This window comes from Paralichthys olivaceus, chromosome 16 (genome assembly GCF_024713975.1).
Source record: "Paralichthys olivaceus isolate ysfri-2021 chromosome 16, ASM2471397v2, whole genome shotgun sequence".
Lineage (NCBI taxonomy): Eukaryota > Metazoa > Chordata > Actinopteri > Pleuronectiformes > Paralichthyidae > Paralichthys > Paralichthys olivaceus.
The window spans coordinates 11,116,502-11,140,087 of record NC_091108.1 but is presented as its reverse complement, the minus strand read 5'-3'; the positions used below and the strand labels follow the sequence as shown (position 1 = coordinate 11,140,087).

Genomic DNA, 23,586 nt, shown 5'->3' with positions numbered 1-23,586 from the left:
CAAAATGCCAACCTATTAATCAATTAATTGACTAATTAATGGACTTGGCATTTATAAAAAAAGGAAATATCTTGTATCTATAAAACAAACAACTTGACACACAAAAAACAGGTATGAGCAAATAAAGGATAATGATGACCAACTTCGTATTGTCTCTAAGCTATATAGACAGAAGCCTTCAGAACATGGGGCAGTGTACAATCATAATTTCCACTGTAAAACCTTTTTTCTATTCTTCTGTCGTACTTTGCCATGGAGGCGATTTAATTTTTGGAAGGTACAGCATATGGTATTTGTGTTGATTAGGTTTTAGCTTCAGTGTCTTGTGCCATCATTGGTAACAGATGCAAACAAACCTCTGGTCCAATATCTTAAAGGTCACTGCGGTTAAGATATGTTTCTCAAGCATGTGATCCAAGCATCCAGTTCCCCTGTGTATCATAAAACAAGTTTTAGCGTTGAGTTAAGGGCAACTGATGCAGATGGGGGAAATGCGTTTGTTTATTTTATGCTGACTATTACGAATGACACTAACTAACCATCATTTTTTGTTCTCGTCCTTCTCATGATCCAGACTAGTGTTATTTTTGAATCAGCTTTTAAACCTCTTCCAAAGGCCTGTGTGCACAAGATCGTGACAGGAGAATCTGTAATGTACGAGGGGAAGCTCTGCTGGAGTCCTTTCACACCTTTTAAAAGATTTCCAGGTCAGACGATCTCACATGTGCAGAATATTTTGAGGAAGCGCACCTCAATCATGTGGAAACCGTAGCGAAGGAGTGGGAAATAAATTACACACATACGATAAGTTTGAAGAAGAATGGAGGATGTTTGGCTGTATGGAAGAATATTTATCGTAAGATATGTATTAAATAATTAGGAAATTTGCCTTTACCAGACTGAGGATGCATGGAGGGGTTTTGTGTATCTGCTGAATCTCTGGCTGAAACAGATAGAAACTAAAATAACTGGCCTGAGATGAATCTGTGAAACTATCATGGAGCTCAAATTGAATTTAAAATAATGTCTTTTGAGAAAGTTAATTATTTAATGAAAGTACAAGTTCTGATCAATTAAGTGTGTACATTTAATAACAGATCAGAAATAAAGGAACCAGTGTGTGTGTGTGTGTGTGTGTGTGTTTGTGTGTGAACTTTAACTGGATGGTACTGATGTAAAAAACAGTCAAATCTTGTAAAACTACTTCTTTTATACTGGTGGGTTATAAAAATCCAGATCTCTGGAATTTATTGTGTTTATACCTGAGGTAATAAGTACTGTACGTTGATAGATTTTTTTTATTTTTTTTTATATATGTTTTGTGTGACCTGTGTGTATATATGTGTGTGTGTGTGTGTGTGTGTGTGTGTGTGTGTGTGTGTGTGTGTGTGTGTGTGTAAATGATCAGTGGTGATTTAAAGGTTATATATCTTTCAATGTCAGCTGTAAATGTTTAGCAGTGGGCAAAATGTGTTTCCATAACACTGTGACAAGGTATGAGTGTTTGAAAATGACAGTATATACAGTATATGTATATAGGTAGACACACATAGACACACACACACAGGACAGAAGCATGCAAGCAGCTGCTCAGGCCCCCCTCTTATTGGCCAGAATTTACAGTGGCTTTGGCTCCATGAAGTATTTACGAGCTCCCAAAACACCCGCTCCCACACATACATGCATTTTGGGACTCTGAAACGAAAACCTACCTAGAGTACTCTTCCTGTAACAAAAATCCCACACACCCGCCACAGAACACACAACCTTCAAACACACCGCCTCTGATTAGAAACCTAAACATCTGCTCTGCCGAGCCTAAGAATATACAGATGTATGGGACATATTTATCATCCAACCACAATCAGTCAAACACGCACAAAATTAAAAATAGGGAGATGGGTGTCAAAAGTGGGTGTTAAATGGGCCCCGGGGCTAAATTATTAAAGGCTGGGTCTGCTTTCAATAGAAGGGAAACTTGTTTTCCCTTTTATAATTGCTAAATTAAAGTAATTGAGCACATCAAAATTATGATTAGGTTTAAGACTGCCAATCCAGACAAGTCCTGTCACAGAGCCATTGTGTGGGGGCGAGGCAGCAATCACTCATACACTGCACCCTGTATAAGAACATAGAGATCCTGCTGTTAGTGACAATGGCGAAGAGAACTAAGCTTCACTAGATTATATGCTGACAATGCTTGTGCCACTACTCTAATGCAGGTAAGGGTGGACACATCTGTCTAAACATCTGGCTAAAGTCCACCCCATACAGGCAGAGAAATGCACAGTGCGTAACTCTTAGGTCATCTGTTGTTGCCCCAGTTATTCATGCTAGCACCCTGGAGCCCACACATGGAGTTTATTATATGAACATGGTTAAATGATTAAAAATAAACGTTAGCCAGTTGATTTGTTTTGGGTGCATTAACATTAATAAATAAAATTCAATCTGAAATGGACAGAGCAGCGTCTCAACTGTCATTCAGAAATTCTGAGATTAGGTTTCATATCACTCCGAGCCAAACCGGGTCAGATTAAAGCCATTTTCAGACATGAAAGTTTGCAGTTTGCCTTCCACACATGCACAACACAGTCGGAGGTTCTTTGCACAGATGTGTTCACAACAGCGACAAATCCTTCACATTATTCAGGCGAGAGTTGGAGCAGCCTTGTGCAACAGACAGAGGCAGGAAGTGACGTATTAAGTCCACTGCGGAGATCATGTGATTTTCTTTACAACACACCAATACCGCCTCTTGACATCTTCGTAGGTTTCTTCTGATAGTGAATAGTGATTTGTTAAAAATGATGATTTTGGAGTTTGATACTCAAGAATGTTAATATATTTACAGAAAATATGAGAAAATAAAGTAATGTTATTTTGTTAATTGGTCTTTTTGTCTAATAAAGATAAAAAATAACTATTAGGAGTTCTGTTTAAGTAGAAGATCAATAAATAGTTTCCATCTGACTCACTTCGTCATGATGGACTTCCTAATCGACAGCCCGTCCTCCAGATCTGCCTCGTTGGCCATGAACAGCAGCCTTTTACCAGACTGATCCACACCGACAAAATCTCTCTGCTCAGCTAGGGAGAAAATACAACAAATAGTGTTAATAAAGCATGAGTGACGAGGAGTCAAACATTTTCTTATAGATATAGCTTCTTAATTTATTTCATTCATTTCAATTTATTTCATTCATTTGATTTTTCAGTTTTAACAATTGAAAAAAAATTGATCAAAAAAGGCATCACACCAGCAGCAATCACACGTCATAAGACGTCTCATAATGTCATACATGCATCTTTGCACGCAGACACTTTAATCAATGTTCATGAAAAATGCCGTTACCTGTCTTTTTCTTGCCCTTCTGGCCGGGGACAGTCTCTGTAAATTCATGTGCTTTGCTCATTAGCATGGCCAGTGTTGCATTGTGGGCTCGGAACAGATCGACAACCTCATGAAGCGCCACATCTGTTATCAGGTCACAACTCACCACCAGGATGTCCGCCTGTGGAGAGAGGTTGACGAGAAACAGAGGGCAAATTAAGATCAATTTCCAAACCTGCCAATTTACTTCTCTGTGTAATAATAAGGTATGAAGAAATGACCATAACTTAGAATCTCTGCTGTGGTTTCATGGAAATGATTGCCTAAACCAACTACAGTCACTCCAGGCTTTCAAAGAGAGCTTTCTGTTTTGTGTAATCTATTTTGGTGCAAGACCTCACCACTTGTGTTGATTTTAGTGACTTTTCTATTGTCACCCCTATACATACAAAAGCCCATAAAGACAAAGAAATGCATACAGTACAGTTTGAAGGGTGAGTTATATTTATGAAGAGAGCTCTGCTCACTCATGACAGTCATTCCAGCCTATACATAAATATAAGTAGCAACAATAAACACCTCGGGACACAAGAGCTCGGACTTTGTTATTTTCAACTGTCACAACAGCTCAGTCCAAATTTGGAGTGGCCACTCATATCTGCAGTGCTGCGAGGGCCAAGTCGGCTGGTCCATGCCACAGCCTTAGACCATACAGCGACGAATGAAAAATACCAGCCAGTTTGAGGGTCTTCCCAAACTTCCCAATGACCACCCGACCCTTTCACACCATCAGTAATTTGTGAATGACGTCCCTAAACACCAGAAAAACCACTGTTTGCTTAAATACAAACTTACTTGGGAAGTTTCATCAAACCAAGACCACCTCTAACCATGTTATCATCTACATAAGTAGATAAAGAAGATAAAATAATCCTAGTGATGTGTATAATCTAAATTGTACAAATTAATGTTTTTTTTACCCTCGAATGGGCAACCTTATATTTAAATACTTAGGGAGTGGGTCCTTTCTATGGAGGCAGAAATGTTTTTTTTACGGCCATCCAAACTGGACAAACTAAACAACTTTTGAGTTTTTATGACAACTGAAGCTACCACAGGTTCTCTTTCCTGTTTGGAAGGGGAGGGTGAGGTGAGGGGTGTTCAGCTGCAACATGCAACTCCACCACTAGATGTCACTAAATTCTACACACCGAACCTTTAAAGAAAATATTTATATTTTAGCATTTCATCTTCTTGAGATTATCCATATCAACTTAAATCATTTTCAGTGCTGGCCTCCTTTGAAACTCCAGCAAAACCTACATTAGTCATATTCAACTGCTTCCACTGATGTCCCATGTCTGCATGTGTGTGTGTGTGCGCCCCCATTTGTGTGTATGTGTGCGGTATCCATTTGTGTATCCAGTGATGAAGGCTGTCAGCATTAGGACTAATCCCACCATTAGCACCAGCCACCTTAATGACAGAGACATCTTTACTCACTCTGTGACTAAGAGAGAAGGAAAAAGACTGAATGAGAGAGGAGTGAGGCGGCATTTAATGAGGAAGAAGAGCACATGTGTGAAGAATTTACAGCCATTCTCAAAAGGACAGAAAACAGAACAGGAAAGGAAAGATAAATTGGAAGTATAAAATTTTTTTAAGATAGATGGCGGGATGCAGGATAGACTCAAGGATAGAGAACAGGAGGCAATACCAGAGTCAATCTCTATCTATCATCATAAAAATACTGGAACAGTTTGATTCACTGAAGCATATAAAACTAAATGCAGGCCATCAAGAGCATGACACAAGTGAAGCGTATCTGCATCTTAGTATATTGCAGCAATCACCATGATAGAACTATATTAGAAAGTTAGGAGACGCTAAACCATCCATCAATTTTATGTTTTCAACATTTTTATTTGCATAAAATGAAATATTGGTGAAAATAATAACATACTTCATTATCTGGCAGGAAGCACTAACCTGATTTTTTCACCGTTTTAGTAATGAGTATTGATGATTAGCAAAACTACCAAGCATGACAGAATCCACTTTAATAAGATGTGGACGGTTTTTAAATGTTGAGTAGAGTTCTGTATGTGTGCGGGGGTGTGTCAGAGAGGGTGGTATCATTGGGGTCAAGGTTCATGTAGTTGACCTCGAGGTAACTCTGAGTATAACCTGGTCTGGAGCTGGCGACAGGAAGCTGCCACATGCTGGAGGTGTCTGTGGGAGACCCACTGACACTGAGACCTTTCAACACTCTTCTCCCTCTATCACACACAGGCGGGCTCGCACACATGTTCAGAGAGAGAACACACAAGGAGTGCACACATACACACTCACACACATGCACGGGGGCCTGCACAATCCCCACACACAGGCACTCACTCAGGCGGCAGCAGAGTGGAGTCAGCTGGAGAGACAGAGACACTTTGGCCTTTCAACAGCCAGAATCTCTGGACAGGTCAGGACCACACACACTGATACACAGACACACACACACACACACACACACACATACAAACACACACACAGACGCCTCTCTGGTAACTGACTTTATTCCAAAATGAAAAGGACTGGAGGGGCGATGCATACTCTGCATACCCTCAATTGTAATAACCCCATTTTATAATGACATGCTGATGCAAAATTCAATGCATTACTACATGTGACATAATTTTCTGAATTCAAAGGGAGGCCAACATGACATCATTCCTTCGACCCATTCTTAAAAATTCAATATGAAATGCTGGAAGGTTCAAAAATACCTGGAAGTTTGACGACTTTGAAACAGAAACCATTAAAGAGTGGATTTTCTTTGCTTAAAACAGAATTAACAATTTAAATGAAAATGTAAAAGTGACTTGACTGGCATTAAGCTGTGGGGTTGATTAATAGAGAAAAGCTTTGAGGGCCAGTTTAATTTGCATTCTTCTGGGTATGAAGTCATGATAAGCTAATGTTTCAGCCAACACCTTTTTGGTCCACACATTTTCTTTACTCCTTTACTTATTTATTTATTTGTAAACGTATTGCCTTGCTTCTTTTTCTTTGGTGACAAATCCTTCTTTTTAAATGTTTAAACTTAACTGAAAATGGACTGTGCCCAAACCTTGACGCCCTTAAAATATGAAGCTCTTGTTTGTTAGGGGACAAAGGGAAAACAGGTGGACATAGCTGGGGGAGGAAGAAAAGAAGGGGAGAGGAAATACAAAGGAACTCTCATATAAGCATGTTTACTGTGTCCCTCTCGTGAAAATCCTCAGCTCAATCTCTCACTCCTCTGTCTCTCTTCACCATTTATCATGTGGCTTACAAGCTGACTAACATATTTGAACCTTTGAATCTGCAATTCCAATGTATATATGGGTCTTTCGGCCTGCATAGACCCATTCTGCCAGGTGATTAAGCCTGAGTGATAATACATATGTCAAAGGGGCTTTGAGCGTACAAAGCGAATAGACCACGTAAAGTACTCCTTTCACTAGTTTGGATTATTGTGAAAGAGTGGAGCAATAATCAGGCATATCCGTCCACTTTTGTGTAACATCGCTGTTTGAAGAGCGAACAAAATAAAATATGCTGCTTGTAATCTCTCTTTTCAGTAATCAGGAGGAATGACCCACTGTGCTCACCCAGAGTGAACACCGATTCCTGTGAGCATTTTGTTTGATAGGATACACCAAATCCCCTCATCGGAGGTTGTTTGTGTAAAGGGATGAGTGATTGTGTCTGTGTCTATACTGTACTCATGCATCGGTTTGACAGTTTGAGTGATCTCTGTGCTGGGATTTGGCAGGCCACGGTTACGGTTCTTCACTCATCACCCATCCAGTGTGTGAGTGTGTGTAACTCAATGCCCCTAATCTAGCTGGCTGCTCAAAGGATTAGGAACTTGACTATTCTCAATGGGAGCATGCTGGAGCTAGTCCCATTTAAGTGCGTGTGTGTACCTTGCATCTGTGAAAGAGCTTTTGGGTGAAGAGAAAAAATAAGATTCTGTACAGACCTATTCAAATGCCAGAGGAAAAACAAATTAAACTCACATGTCACAACAAATATGGCATTTTGAGTATTTGAGAATTCTTTTCAAAAGGTAAAGCCAACTGATTTTGTTGTGATGAATGTATGAACTGCAGTGGTTGGACAATTACATCTTCCAACGTTTGATGTGGCACACTCTAAATTCAAAAGGTATCTGTAAGCACAATTTCAGTTGTGTTTGAACTGGGACCATTGGCAGTGAGTATATGTGGGGAATAACTCTTTCTTTTATTTCTTAATTTTACGATTTAAATCAAAATCAATATTTCAGTCAAAACAGCAATAACAACTACTGCATATGAAATTCATTGATAGCCAAACTAGAGTGAAAGCTTCAGAAATACATTATTATCTTAAACTACAGTCTTATAGAGAACATGTTTTAATGGTCACAGGAGGCCAGTCAGACCAATGGCATATACAAAGGGATGACATATACCCAAAATACAAATGTTGCACAGATGTGCATAACTACAGGATGAGAGTAAATGGTGCACTGGGTAAACTGGCAGCAGAGGGAGTCTAAGTCTTAACCATGACCTCATCTGTTTAGAGAGTATTGGATGGAGGGATCAGCAGGCAGGATACAGAGGGGGTCTGGAAATTGGGGTTGGGGGGTCATGGATACCATGTCAGCATTTGAAAACGTGTGCGTCTGTGTATGATTGTGTGTATTTTAAAAAGGTGAAATGAGGCACTTCAGCAGCCTTGACCATCCGGGGGAGGGAAAGGCACGGATGAGTGGTCACCCAGCAGTACACACAAAGCCCACCTCAAACTCCCCCACAATCTTTATCGTTTTCCTCCTCTACCGCAGAGTTTTCTGCAGTTTTCTTTGTATAGTTGACATTCTACACAGGAGAACAGCTAGTTTCATTAAAACATTGATGGCTGGATTATAGTGGTAACTGGTGGGCATATCATATATTGTTTAGCCCTCCCTGCCAAGACAGATGGAAGCAGTGCTGCAGTGGAAGAAAACTAATGTTTTAACGAATACAATAACTTAAACTACTTGTGTACTATTTAACTGTATGTATAGCTGCTATTTGTAAGTAATCCACACACCTGAAATTACACAAAATCAATATTTCTGTAGAAACAATTACATGACTGACCACAACCAAGGCTTATAAATTAATTAATAAGCCATATACCTTGATTTTCTGCTGGATGTGTCTGAGTACGTCTGCAGTCCCCATGTCTCCATCTTCCTGGATACAAACCACATCCAGCTTCATCTTCACGTCCTTTATTTTTGGGTCTGTGCTCATCATCTTCTGGACCTCTTTGGTGGTGATCACTATCACCTCTGAAAACACAGTTTAAAACTAACATTTAGACATTATTTACGGTAGATAACCAACAAAAACTGTTATGATGGATTTTTTTTTCCCCTACTAATTTTTTATCAGAGTAAAATAATCCCAACTCTGATGGCCTTTTTTAATTTTTTTTCATTTAATGAATAAAAAAGGTCACCAGGACCTACGAATCTATACGTTTGCTCCCAAAAAACTTTTTATAACGGATGCAAAAAAGAAAAACCTAACTTAGTGCAAAGATGAAGAGACTTGTCCTCATTGAATATCTACAATATTTGATTATGACACAATCTAAACGTTACATCACGCTAAGACCACCTTGCTGCTTTTTTAGAAAGTTGGCGATAACGTAGACAACATTATGAATCTAAATCATTACAGAGTGCATCTACTTTAAATGGCCTGGTCTGCATACAATGTTTTCCAGCGGGCATTTGTTCACTCTGGCTGTGTCAGCCTAGTAAAACCAAATTGCAGAGCTTTGGCTAGCTGGCTGCACACAGTAAACTACTGGCCACACAGGATGATTATGTATAGAAAGCCAGTTTTATTTAGGTGAGTGAGGACCTACAGGCTTTTATAAAGAACAGCCCTGTTTACTGGCAAGAACAGCTCACTACAACAGATCCCTTTATTCGCCCAGAGTTTTTGGACCCAGTGCATGCTGCAGCAGGAGAGGCAAAGTCTGGACTGTAAATCTAGACAGGAAATGCACACCTGACAATGGCTGATGATGTGCTGACAAGCTGGTAAAAGTACGACTCGAGAAAGCAGCACAATTGTAAATTTAATAGGTTTTACACAGTGAAAGGAGCAACGAAATGTTCCTGGAGGCAATTTTGCTTGGGTACTCGCTGTGCACACACGGAGAGTTGAATTAAGACTCATAACTGCTCTTGTAATTAAAATGTAATAGCTTCGGTATAGGTGTGGTGCAGTTTTCAACAATCAGTTATATTTTATTTCACTATGTTTTAACACAGGTAATAAACACGAATTTAATTTAGACACAGATCCAGACAAAGAGGTGGATCCAGGAATACTTATTTTCAATTTACTAGTTTTCACGTCCACCAGGGTGCACTATGGTTCTTGTGACATAGATGTTGTCATCCATCCATGTCCACTAGGGTACGCATGGACCCCCATTCGTTTGCATACCAAATTTGTTTCCGTGTTGACTGTACGCTTCAACTACATATGCTCAGAAAGGCACACAGCTGTCTATACAAGGCCTTACAGCTGATAATGTATATTAGGAACAGCCTTCAGAGCTTAGAGACAGGAAGGCATTGAGGCAAAGATCTGCGCAAAGCTACAAAATGTTTTTGGCTGCATTTTAGGTTTAAGCCTCCATGATTCTTAAAATGTTAGAAGTTTGGAACAACCAGGAGTCTTCCTAAAGCTGACTGTCAAATTAAGCCCTTAGCGAAGCAGGACCTCTGTGAAGGAGATGACAAAGAACCTGATACCACTATATTTAGTAATCGTGGCAGGACTAGCACCAACAGGGCTCTTCAATGTACAGTAGTTTCTATTACAAGTAGGACTATCATGACAATCCCAGCTCTTACCTTCAAAGCCCACCCTCTCCAGCAGGTTAAGCGGGTACCACATGAGGGGTCTGTTGCCAACAGGCAGCATAGGCTTGGGGGTGTTGTATGTCAGATCAGTCATACGAGAGCCCCCTCCAGCCGCCATCAGCACCGCCTGGAGCTCCATGATATCTGCTGGGGATGGATGACTAAGATAAAAGGATAAAAAGGGAGATGAAGAGGGTTGAATTTTAGAGACGGGAAAAAAAAAACAGTGGATGTTCCCTTTGTATTTTTTTGTAAGTAAGAATATATCATGCATGTTTAATATGACACTATTTATTTTTGACTGATTTGGATGACTCTTGAAGACCATAATAAATTAAAGTTAAGAACATTGTCAAGTATGACAAATATGAGAAAATCTCTGAGAAACTGTATACACTTCCCCAGAATTGAAGATAAGATGAAGTGGACTACTCGAGAATAATCCTGGAAATGCCATGTTAGTTTAGGAAGCTTATTAGACTAAATACAGTATGAATTCCATATATATATTTCACCCATACAGTCTGTGCAGTCAATCCAATATGTGCTTATGACAATACATTACAGAACAGTGCAGTTACTCACAGAGGGTACATTCAAATAGTCCATTTTGCTTAGGAAGTTTCCTCATCATCAAGGACAAAAACATCCCACAATTCATTGCGGCCGTAACATTTAAATGGACGAAACGTTGTAGCTGCATCTAGGCAGACCCATGTCAAAGTCAAAGAAAACAGAACAGCTGTTTTATTTTGAGACATGATCCAGAACTGATCCTCAATGATTGTCTGAGCACCTGATTTCTTTCCAGGAGTCACAGTAAACAAGTATATTGATCTTATAGTTCACAATGTCATCACCAGAACTAAATATAAAAAAAAATGCACAACCCTCTACTTAACAAATGTCCATCAACCAAGTTGGATATCTATAGCCGATATTCACAAATTACAGATATGGGCATAACAAGATGCGACATCTGTCTGCCCTTGACCCTCATCAAGAGTGTGGAAAAACTACAGATAGGGGAAAAGAAAAGTGGAAAGAGGGATCTCTCTCTCAAGACAGACAGAAGTGCAATAGAGGCTGCAAATGTTTAAAAAAGGTCAAGAGCACTATACCAGGAAACTATAAACTTATATTTAAATATCACTTACTCTTGCCCCTTGTTCAGTATTTCATTTATTCAAATATCATTTTAATGGCTCAACTATCTCTGCAAACACACACTGTTAACACTGCACATTTTGTATTGTTTTCACACTGTATGTATATTAGTTTTTATTCCATTCATATTTTTCTATATCTTTGAATTCCTCTTCACTTAAGTACAATTATCTTTACACTTAAATACTTATTATTACTAGCTGATGCCTATATTTGACTTTTGCTGCTGTAATATTGCAAATTTTTTATCTTATGATTATTTTGAAATACTCCCTCTGTATAAAATGAAAATATATTTCATTGGGTGTCAGGAGGTCTTACATACAGTCTGCATGCAGTCTAAATAACGGCGAGTCAAAGGGGGGCAGGTGTTATCAGCAGCAGAATCACATTAGATTTCAGTGTTGCATTCATGACACATACATGATCGATCATTCATAACAATCGCATGAGCATTTCTTCCTCTGTAATACTGGAGTCTGGTGTGTTATGAACTCAGTGATCGTGGCTGTCACTCGAGTAAAGCATCATCGAGCTGTGCACCGGCATATGTTCGCGACCCACTGCTAACAGAGGCAACACCATGGCAGCGACATCAAGGTAAATAATCGATAGTTGATAAATTGATCAATGAGTGTGAACGTACCCTTCAGAGTCCCCGTTGATCAGCTGCCACTGGAAATGACAGTGGCGGAGGACGCATGTAACTTAGTAGCTGTCCCGGTTGTTAGCACTTGGCTAACGGTTAGCACGGAGCAGCACCCTGCTTCACAGGCACCTTAGAGAGAGACCGGACCCTTCAGGTGGAAGAACTGCAGCGAGAACAGTTCAACCATCCACCGAACCGCGAGATGGACTTTATGGAAAGGAAGCTAACAGCTAGCATGGTATGATGACATCTGCGGGCCTTCAGTGAAATGCATCCGTGTGGAAAAAGCACTTCCTCCGCGAAACGGTTCCCACCACAGAGAATAAGAAGAAGAAGGAGGAGGACAACAACACATCATATGTTTATACAGGTTAATATATATTACTTGCAATTAAAAGTACAATGGGTTACTAATTCAAGCACTGCAGTGAAATGTACACATTAACAAACACTAAACTCAATGTAACAGGTGAGTCTGGCTCACTGCAGTGTCTGAGCCTGACTGGGTGTGTGTCCCTTAACTCATCTTACCTTAATGATCCATTGAACATTAAAATAATCCTGGATATTTTCACAAGTGTGTTTCATCTAAACTGTACAAATTGTTGTTTTCTTTACCTTCATATTCAAATACTTTATATTTACATCTGGAGCAGGTCCTCTCTATGGAGGCCGCCATGTTTTTTTTTTACAGCAGTCCAAACTAGACAAATTAAAACACCTTTTGAGTTTTTATGACAACTGAAGGATACCACAGGTTCTCTGAGTGAGGGGTATTCCGCTGCAACATGCAACTTTACCACTAGACGTCACTAAATTCTTCACACTGAACCTTTAACCATTAATAATAACAATAATTTGTATAGCACTCTTCAGTTCCGTTTTAAGAGCCAAATCATAAAATAATAAGGTCAAGACATTAACATTTATTGAGAAACCCAAAAGTTCCCAGAGTGAGCAACACTTTGGCAACTGTGTAGAGAAAAAACTCCCTCGTTAACTGGAAGAAGCCTCTAGCAGAACCAGACTTAGTGTGGGAGGCGATCTGCCTTGACCGGTTGGGGTGAGCAGAGAAAATGGGGGAGAGAGGAGAGGTGGGTGGCCAAGAGGGAGTAGAAAAGAGAGAGAGATCGGGGGGGGGGGGGGCAAATGGAACATACAGTCAAGATAACAACAGCAGAACATATGTAAAAACAGGAGGGATTTAAAAGATGACACCAACATTGCTAACCTACATTTTTTAAATTTTTTATATTAACCAAGAACAAGAAGAAAATAGATAATTGAAGACGATTAAAAAATTAAAATGTTCTCACATTACTCAACTTAGAGAGATAAAAAAATGCTTAAAATGAGCCCTCATTGAATATAATGAAATAACAGTATAATTTAAAACAAGGATTACAGCTAGACCAGTCATCCCCAACCCAATTGTCAGTGGTGAATAATGTTATGATAATCACCACCCACTAGTTATCTGGAATACTCATCATTTAACAGATTGATAACATTAGAGATAAAAATCACCACAAGAAGCTCAAACTCTGCATAGAGAATAGTGCACTGCAGGCTGAGTGGAGCTTTGGAAAATGTTCTACTGTGCAAAATATGCAACAAACAGGCAGTTTAACTATGTGTGACAGGCTGTTCTTTAACCTACTAAACCATAGTGGAAATGGGAATTACTTTATCTTCCTTGTTGATGCCTGATCCCCCCCCCCCCCCCCCCCCCCCCCTGACCATAGTAGTAGTAATTCCTAGGGTTCACACAGACAAAAAGTGGTGTGAACAGATTAGCAGCCAGAAGCCACCCAGCTACTCCTTCAGACTTCAAGCTTGATAACTCCCAATTCACAGAGCTGAAACGTAACAGCAAATTGAGCTCGGGGAATGTGGCTTTGGTTTTGTTTGCTCTGGCCAGGAGATGAGCTTGACTGCTCGTTGCTGCTTGCTCAAAAACCAGAAGAGCGAGAGTAAGGAGGGAAGGAGGAGAGAGAAAAAAATACAGAAAAGAGACACAATCTGGTCTGTCTGTTTTTGCCAGCACTGAAATTAAATAAAAATGGAAGGAAATGTTGAAGTAGGAAGAAAGAGGAATTAAAATTGTGTTAGAGAGAGTGGAGGATCCTGGAAAAGTGATCTTTAAGTGATTAGGAAAAAATAACAGAGGTGAGGATGAACAGTACGGAGAGGTGTAATCAAAGAAAAAGAAAGAAGGGAAAAAAGCATGAACGCATGGAAGACATTCGCAGAGAGATATTCAGACAGGGATAACACAGAGGTGATTTCTTCTGAGACTCCACAAACCAGACAGGCTACATCCCCTTACTTCACTTTTTAGTCGAATCCTGTGTGAACAACTGATGCTGTTACTGTGAGTTCAGTCATGCACAGAAATGCACACATGTTCAGCATTAGTTATTTTGCCAATTAGGATAGATGGAGATATATTAACCTCTCTGTTCTCTTTCCTGTTTCACTTCCTCATTTTAAGATCCCTGACTATATTAGACCCAATCGAACAAATGTATTTGATATTCCCAGTTGATGGTGGCTCAAATTTAGGAACTGGTTAAATCAGGAGAAATTTTATTTGAAGTTTGAACAAAGGTTATTGTCATGCACTTGATGTGATTAAATTTATGAGATATAAAAGAGTCTGTTTGGCTGCATACTATGGGAAACCCCTGAGCCTTGGTCTGGACACTGGTGGTTGATGGGATGTAAAACATTTGTGAGGATCTGTTAACGATGAGTTGACTAAGCTGGGCTCCACCAGGGCTCTAGATATGGGAACTGGAGGCGACTGGGGATGAGGAGGGCCACAGTGGATCTCTAAAATGACAGCAACTGAGACAAAAACAGATTTAAGGCGCTGTCACACATATGTGAATGTAGCAGTGAGGTGAAACGTTGTCACGTCAAACTATTACCAAAAAACTACTCTTTGTTCCAATTTGATGGTTTGGCATTTTGAACTTTATTTCCATCCTGGTTTTGGTCCCCTTCTTCTCCCCTGACTTGACATTCAGGCTGGAGGCCATCACCAGTAAGGTTTTCCTCCTCTGAGGTGGACTTGGCAGTGAGCTTTGGGCGAGTCCATTTCTCATAGCTGACATCTTTTGTTCCAGCTCCTGCAGTTTGATGGTTAGGAAGAAACTTCTCCTGTTCAGAGGCCCTCAGCTTCTGCTGGGCGCTGGAATCCTGTTGCTGTCTAACCTCATTGTTGAGGATTTGATTATTTTCGAATGTTCTTTCTTAGTGGCCTCCTTCTGAGTGTTTCATTCCTTAAACTTCTTAAACGCATTTCAAGGGACGTTTGGGGCCCTATAGGCAAAATCCCCACCATCATCCCAGGTACAGCATACTCACACATTTAGACATTCAGTCTAAACTTTTTATCAAAGTTTAGGCTTTTGCCAAAAACATAATGGCACAGAGCTTCTTCAAGGGGGGTTTCTGACTGACTATGGTGTTGTAATAGAAAATTTGCATATGACCTTAGCTTGAACTCTTTCCGATGTCTGATCAATGCTTGTATTTTGTGTTCAACAATAACTCATACAGAAACAGTTGTGCTTGCATAAGAGGAAATGTCTGGCGTACGTGCAGATGGATGACTTGAAACTATTTTTACCTTTAACTAATGCCCTGAGTGTTGCTATGCACTTGGCAGATTTAACCTCAGAGTTCATGTCCTTACTTGATGATGATGATCTTGTTGACCCTGATCTGTGTAGCTAGCAAACTTCTTTCTTCATGCAGAAGTAAGAGCTGACAGCTTCCTGTTTCAACCAGACTACAGGTGGCTTTAGTTTTCATGCTATTACTCAGAAACGGTTGTCTCTTATGTTTCCTGTTTACCCGACTGTATAAAAACCTTCTCCTTTCCCTATTCGAGGTGCTCCACTCTGAGCATTCATGCTGAGTGTGAAACTCTCTGCAGAGCTCTATTAAAGACCCAAAGATAACTCCGGTCTGAAAAACTCTTTATTTCACATCTCGAGATAAATTTCCACCACAGTGTCATTGCAGTCTTCTGGACATTGTCGGTCATAGAATTCAAAATTAGGATTGAAAATCCTGCAAAAGTTAGCAAGAGAAGGCTATACCTTAAAAATTCGCAAACAATACATCGGACCCCTTCCCATCATCCCTCAAAACACATGTGCACTACCTGTCAACTGTTAGAAGCCGACTTTTGTGTAACTCACTTGCTAACTTCTGGCAATTGTCTCTGCTTCAGTGTAAGTCTCTGCGGCTGAAGACTGTGAGAGCACATGCAGGTGCACACAGGCAGGCAGGTCAGTTAATGACAAATAGGTGCACCGGGAAATCATTTCATTTGGACCGAACAATTTGGTCAGTCCGAGAGAAATGATTCATCATGTTTATTATCATTATCGTGTTCTTTTGGGGCCAAAGACACCAGCTTTTTGTCTTTTTTTTTCCAGACAACTCAATTTATTGATGGCTCTCGGGACGCAAAGATGATTTCATCAAATACGATAAAAAATGTTTCAGAAACAACTTGCTAACCCAACATTTAAGATGATTCTCACAACACCCTTCTCCGCAGGGGCCCCAGGAAAATGTTTCTTTGCCTACCCGGTTGCAACTCTCCTGCTCAATGATATCTTTTTGAGCAATTTTTTGAGCTATATACAGTATTTAAGCTCCTCAGTTAGGTGTGGCCTTCCCGGCCTTCTTTGACCTTTATTTTCCAGCGATACACACAAACAGATGATTGAAGTTATTGCATCAGACCATTGACTTTGTGTCCAAAGCGTCAGGTGTAGCCAGTTTCCACCAAGGTTCTGTTTGGAGCTTCTTTTCCAAGAAAGTGGATATTTTTTAGGTGTTAGTCTTTATCTGCTGAATGTGTACATTTTCATCAGTTTATTCAGAATGTGTCTGCCCTCTGATTTTTGTATGTTGATCAGCTGAATCAGCTATTGAATGATGGGACCCCACCCGAGTGATTGTTCTTAACAGCAGGTTGACAGCATAATGTGTTACTGTAGCAAGATCAAAGATGTGAGCAAAGTATTGAACTGCGAAGAAATTAGCATTAAACAAGCTTCTGATAAACACACTGTTTTGCAACAGTTTCATCTATGATGCACCGGAAATCACTTTCCCCAATTAGGAGCTTACACCTCCACCATGGTAACTGATGGGACATGGAACAAACTAAAATGTCAGAGTACAGGTTAAATACATTTTTCTCAAAGATAGTTTCTGTCATTTTAGGTAGTTACACAGATGTTTGTTCTAATGCGTATTTCACCAGTTAGTTTGGATGAAATTAGTAATTCCATGCTATAAAAACAGCGTAAAATGTCATGATTGACAGCTGAGACTGACTCACAATTGGTCAAGCATGTGTATTGCTAGAGCTACTCTAGAGACTCTGACTACAAATATGTAAGACGGCTGATTCGTATCTGGGACATTATAGCTTCAGTTCTGGATAGTGGGAGAATGTGTCGTCCATCTTTGTATGCAGTCTATGGTTTCTCCTCTCCGTCCTTTACGAGGTGTTGTCAGCATGGAGGTGGAATCCCTCTCCCTTCATAAAATATGGGATCTGGCTAAATAAAAAAGCAAAGCTGCAATATAAGACTCAAACCTCTGACACTCACAGAGGTTACTGTTTGTCTGGTTTACCACAGAGCACTGATGTGTGTGAGACGTTCCACTAAACTGCGAGAACTTGGCGGCACGAGATAAGAGGCAAACTTGTTAGTGAGTTAAAGGCAGACTTTTGACAATGGTGTCTTTGTTTCTCAGAGACATAAAATTACATCATCTTGCTCTAGGCACAAGGAGAAGAGGGTAAGTGAAGCTATTCTAACAGGTACAGATTTTTATCAAGATGTTCCTCCTCTGTTGTCTTAGGGAAATTAGCAGAGCAGAAAAAAGTGCTGAGGATGAGGGTTAGACACTTCACAGGCAATCGGAAATCCACTGATCCCTTGTATTTTGCACATCGTCAAAGCCCGGCTAATTTGTCAAATAAAGACATCCGCCTTAAGGGATAAATGTGGGGCAAATGAAGAAAAGACACAAACACGGAATACTAACAGGTCTAAGAGAGAACCAGATGGAGATAGACATGTGAACAGATGTAGAGACAAGTGTGCAGGTCTGGTCGCGGAATGACTTGAAACGGAGCCCTAAGATTTCCTCCGATTTCCTTCTCCCTGCTTGGCCCTGTTGCTGCGTCTTGTAAATCATTCTCAATTCACTGAAACAAGCCAATTGGATTAGCTTGGTTTAGATCATAAACATTTGCTGCGCAGACCACCCAGTGAGTGAGCAGAGCCAAGGCGAGATTGTGTAAGAGCGTGTGTGTGTGTGAGAAGCCTCCCTTTGAGTATAGAGGTGGGCACATACACACTCAAATGTGGTTTCTCCCTCTGTCATACACACACACGCACACAAATACACGCATCCACCTATTCTGTGGTTTTGAGTTTGCACCACTTCCAGGGCCAGTGCACTGTGGGGCCCTTACTGCTGCCGTGGAAACCAAAACAGACTTGTCTGAGATTAACACACACACACAGACACACAAGCCACAGATAAAGATGTCTCACTGCACTGCTGCTCAATGCTGCTCAATGCTGCTGATACTCATTTACTGTGAAAAGACTTTGCCTTCTTTTATTTTTTAATCCATTTAATTGTCAGCTGATTGGATAATATGTTCTTAATTAAATTGTTGTGTACCAATTATAAACTATGACTCTCTCATGTGAGATTTTACAAGACACAGGTCATCATCTTGTTGGAGCAAAAATATCTGTTTTCCAGCTGCAAAACCTTAAGTGTCATCGACCCAAACAAACGATTTGAAGCGTGTTTTCCAGGGACTTTCACAATTAAATGCATTTCACGCTCTTAGGTTCAACAACAGTCTGCGTCACCAGACCTTAAATTCATTCTTTCTCACTCCAACACAGTTGGTGTAATTCTCCGCCTGGTTTTCTCCACATGTTGGAGCGATTTCAGAGCCAAGCTGGTGTCAGAACCAGGAAATATCTGGGTTGGGTTTTAAAGAGCCAGTGTGGGAAAAGCCAGGCAACTCCCTACTGCAAGGCAGGGGCTGCTTTTCTCTACAAGTCGCTTGTCTGTCCAACTGAGGGTCACACTTCTAACTGTGTGTGTTGTCCACTCACCCCTCTATAATTGTTCACATCTGTTTTATTGCCTTGCGTGGTCAGGGTTTCCTGTGGTATTTCTATGTTACATGACTTTGTATTGTATCGAATTATATTTTCTGAAAATAACATTGGTAATAGCTTATGTTTTGAGACCGTGCATGGTGATTTCTGGGTTGAAGGAAGGAGCTTTTGTAAAGCAGAGTAGGTCAAGTGGATAGGTTGTTAAAAATGTTTTATTTTCATTCCTTCATTATGTTGTTTAAAAGAATCATATTTTTCCAAAATAGGTGCTGCATCAGTGAGGGTTGTCCCCAAAACAAGTTACTATTGGCTCGTCAGGAGTGACTGGTGATACATTACAGATTGAATAATTCATAGGCGGCAGAGAAAGACATGAAATAATATAAGAAATGATACAGACAGAAGGAAAAAAAAAAGACCACAAAGTTTCAACAGCAGCTCCACTGTCTTCTGTGTGTGTGTGTGTGTGTGTGTGTGTGTCTGTCTGTCTGTCTGTGTGTGTGTGTTTTTCTGTGGCTGTACTATGTCTGACAGACTGTCCACTATCTGGGAGGTCCCTCAACCACATGGGGTAAATGCATACACACACACACACACACTTTCAATAGTGATGGAGATTAATATGATTCTTAGAAGTATGTTTTACAATTTTAATACGTGTTCATAGTCGAAGAAAAATCCCAATACACAAGAAAATGAAACACTTGGCTGCAGAGTTGTTATTTTAGGTGAAAACTATACTTGGAATACAAGATTACCTCAAGGATAAACACTTAAACAATTTACTCTTCTAGGACCTAATATTTGATAAATTCAACAAACTCAACAACAGACCAAGTCATTAAAGGTTTAAAAATCCAAATTTAAGAGTCTTTCTCAAGCTTTTCTCCTCTTTTGAAATGTTTAATGGGTAAGGAATGACTCAGCAATGGGGTTAACCCTTTTTTTATGTACACACCCAAAATATTTTGTCATGTTTGATCTCTTTCTATCTGGTGGCCAACATGTGTAATTTAACTTTCCTTCCCCTTCAGCAAAAGTAATGTACACACACACACAGACGCACAAAATCCTCTTTTCAACCGAAATAAATGTTTATAGCATTCCAAACATTTTGTGTGTGAGACAGTATGTGTGGTCCTGTCTGCACCTAGCATGAGGTTTGAGGTTAAGGTGTTTGTCTGCTGGTGTGTGAGCTGCAATGTGTGTGTGTGAGAGGAACACCCATGCTTGCTTATAAAATATTTGCGTAAAACAGAGAGATAAAGAATTATGAAATAAGATCACGTCTCTTATTTTCTGATACATACTGATTTAGAAAACAACGACATTAAGAAATTTGGTCAAAAAGAATATGATACATTTAGTTATTAAAAAGTAAAGTAATGAAAATCATTATTGTTGGGTTTGAAACACAAAGACACAAAACAGACACAAAATTCCATGTATTGTTGGTTTTGGAATTTCCATGGGATGTGTTGACAGTAGCAATATCACCAGCCTGATCCATTAATACACAAACATGCAGCAGTGAAATGGCCGCAGTGGATATCACTCGCACCCACAGGTCATGAGGTGATTGGTAGAGGGGGTAGAGGGGGAGCACATATAGCTAGAGGTTCTTCAGCAGCAACAACAAACAAACAAACAAACAAACAAGAATGGCATCTCCTCCAAGACGTCCCCTTATGAAACCACATTTAAATGCATTACATTCTGATTTTTATTTGGATCTGCAAATTAAGTAATCCTTCTGTCATTTTTTCATTATCTTGCTTACAAACAAACAGGGATGAAAACATAACCTTGGCAGAGGTAACACCATGGGTTCAATGTGTTTGTATGAGGATTAGTTATCCTTTAAGGTGTCAAGAATAACACCCAGCATTATCTGCATGACAGTGTATTCCACATCATTTATTCTCCAACATGCTGAAATAAACTAAAGCCATAAACATGTAAATTCCATTTACAGCAGCACTGACTTTGCATGTTACACAGGCTAGTGCTGTAAAACAATAATAACCTAGCCCAATAACAGTAAATCCATTCAGTAACAAATAGCACAACATGCCTCTTAAATGGTTTTCTAATCGCTTGTGTTATTTCCCCCTAAAGGTCAGGCCCTATAAAAAATCATGGCAACTGTTATTTGTATTTATAGACCATTATTCAACTAAAGAGCATGACACACGTACATGTGGGTATTTTCACACATACACAGGACACATGGTTGTTTTATACAAATGATAAACCACTAGTACCACTCTTGAATAGCTGGTTTAATTAGATTTGTGTTTTTATGCTGCTTATAATGTGATACATTATATTTGTGTTTTTTATTTGCCATACTTTGGTTAACAGAGTATATCTCCAGTTCATCTTCAGCGCTTCAGCTAAACATGCTAAACTATTCTAATAATGGTAAGACTGCATATATAAAGATGGACGACACAGCTCCGCTATTCTCACTATTCAGAAATGAAGCCAAAATATCCTGAATATTAACACTACCTTCTTTCGCATTTGAAACCAGAGTCTGCGCAGTATAGCGATCAGGGGATGGAGCCTCATTCACAAGGTCCCACCGATCTACGCACTCTACCACCACAAAGACACACTGGAGTGAAAGTGTAACGGGTGTAAATGTGTGTGTTTTAAAAAAAGAGTGATTGACAGAGGGAGGAAAGAACAAAAGCATAATGACAGCTTGTTTCATGGGCAAAATACTGGGAGCGAGTATCATTTCAAAGGTTTCTGTCAATAAGAAAATGGGTAGAACAGCATGCACACACACACACACACACGCACACGCACACACACGGATAAACATGTCTGCTCCAGATGTTGAGAATATTTTGTTTCAGTGAAAGTAGTGCTGCCTCACATCCGAGAAAAGATAAATCACAGCCCCTGGACAGCAGTGGAGACACTTTTAGAGGCCTTCGTAAACCCACAGCGTTCACTTTGTTCCCCTATGGCAATATTCACAGATGCTGTTTGGAATGACACTCGTGTACAGAGAATAGTAGAACAAGAGTAACAGGGCCAATTATTTTCAGTGCTACTCGTCAAATTTTATATTCTGCTCTGGGGAAGCGTATGAAATGGAAATGTTGCGCTGCGTGAAATAGAAGATGCTCAGACTATTTTTAAAGGTCATGGCATTATCAGACAGAGATGTTGATGTGATTTCAGTAACATCTGAGAAGGATGTTGTGCTGACATTAGACACACTTATTACTCTCAGTTATTATTGAGTCTGTAAAATAAGTGGGCCAACTTACTCTTCTCTAATGACAACATTTTTGCAAGAGCAACTCAGCTTCGTTTTTGAGTTTCAACTCACAATTCATAGAATGAACCTAACATAGAAATGAATAACATGTCTCCACTTCCTTCCTCTATCCAGGAATGAGGCTAAAACAACCTGGATACAAACACCGCCATCATTTGAAGCCAGGGTCTGCGCAGTATCGAGGATGGAGCCACAGTACAGCGAGGTCCCGTCGATACACATACTCGACCAATAGTGAGTCAGTCTCAGGTGTCAATCTGAAATGACTGAAACCATATTTGAGAAAAAAACATTTGATGTACACGTTGACTTTGAGTTTGGGTAAAATCTCATCCATTTATATGGAGGAGGTGTGATATATGACCTATACGTCACAGGTAAATCACAGAGAGATAACATATTCAAATATTGCCCTCTGCATTCGTTTGAGACACCGGTAGAAAACCTCAGACCCTCGTTCAAGTGGAGGATTTAAAGTCACCACTGTGGTTTTGTGAATGACAGCAATTTCCTGTTCTTGACCACTAATGTAGTTCTTCTCGTGTTGATATGGAGACTTTTTTGCGCAGAGGACATCAATCATAACTTGAAGTTCATCATGTTGTATAATAATGCTGAGCACTAGTAGCAAGTAATTAAAAAATCATATTCAGCATTTTCATTATCAAATAAAATTGAAATGTATTGATTTGTTTTACATCATACCCACAGTAGACTTCATACGATTGATTTCATATCCAACACATCATTTAGTTATAAGGAATTTATCTTATAAATACCTTTTTATGGAAGATTGAATGAAATAAATCTATAGTCATGATCTTAAAAAACATGCAGATATAAAGGTCAGTTGTTTGCCTGTGGAGACTCTCTACTTCTATTAGAACCAATGAAAGAGCACCATCTGCTGGTGTGGGCAAAGAGTTGCTATTAACTTGGTATTGCGTCTCATATGAGTCAGTTGAGGGAGTAACTCTTGGTGACTTA

At 39.7% G+C, this 23,586-nt stretch overlaps 1 protein-coding gene and 1 long non-coding RNA gene across 2 annotated transcripts in view; one reads left to right on the top strand and one right to left on the bottom strand.

The window, feature by feature from the left end:
• The window catches only part of eif2b3 (eukaryotic translation initiation factor 2B, subunit 3 gamma), a 29,068-nt gene extending 16,819 nt beyond the window's left edge, over positions 1 to 12,249 (bottom strand). Inside the window, exons 1-5 of the mRNA XM_020104960.2 lie at positions 12,109 to 12,249; positions 10,287 to 10,456; positions 8,545 to 8,699; positions 3,356 to 3,515; positions 2,979 to 3,090 (exon numbers count right to left, since the gene is read on the bottom strand). Of these exons, the coding sequence (XP_019960519.1) occupies positions 2,979 to 3,090; positions 3,356 to 3,515; positions 8,545 to 8,699; positions 10,287 to 10,434 (575 nt within the window). The 5' untranslated portion in view covers positions 10,435 to 10,456; positions 12,109 to 12,249. The remainder of the gene's footprint in view (positions 1 to 2,978; positions 3,091 to 3,355; positions 3,516 to 8,544; positions 8,700 to 10,286; positions 10,457 to 12,108) is intronic.
• A 97-nt stretch (positions 12,250 to 12,346) lies between these two features.
• Positions 12,347 to 23,309, top strand: LOC138405180 (uncharacterized). The gene is made up of 2 exons (XR_011238863.1): positions 12,347 to 12,481; positions 22,714 to 23,309. It is a non-coding gene; the product is annotated as an uncharacterized lncRNA (long non-coding RNA).
• Positions 23,310 to 23,586: the final 277 nt, after the last annotated feature.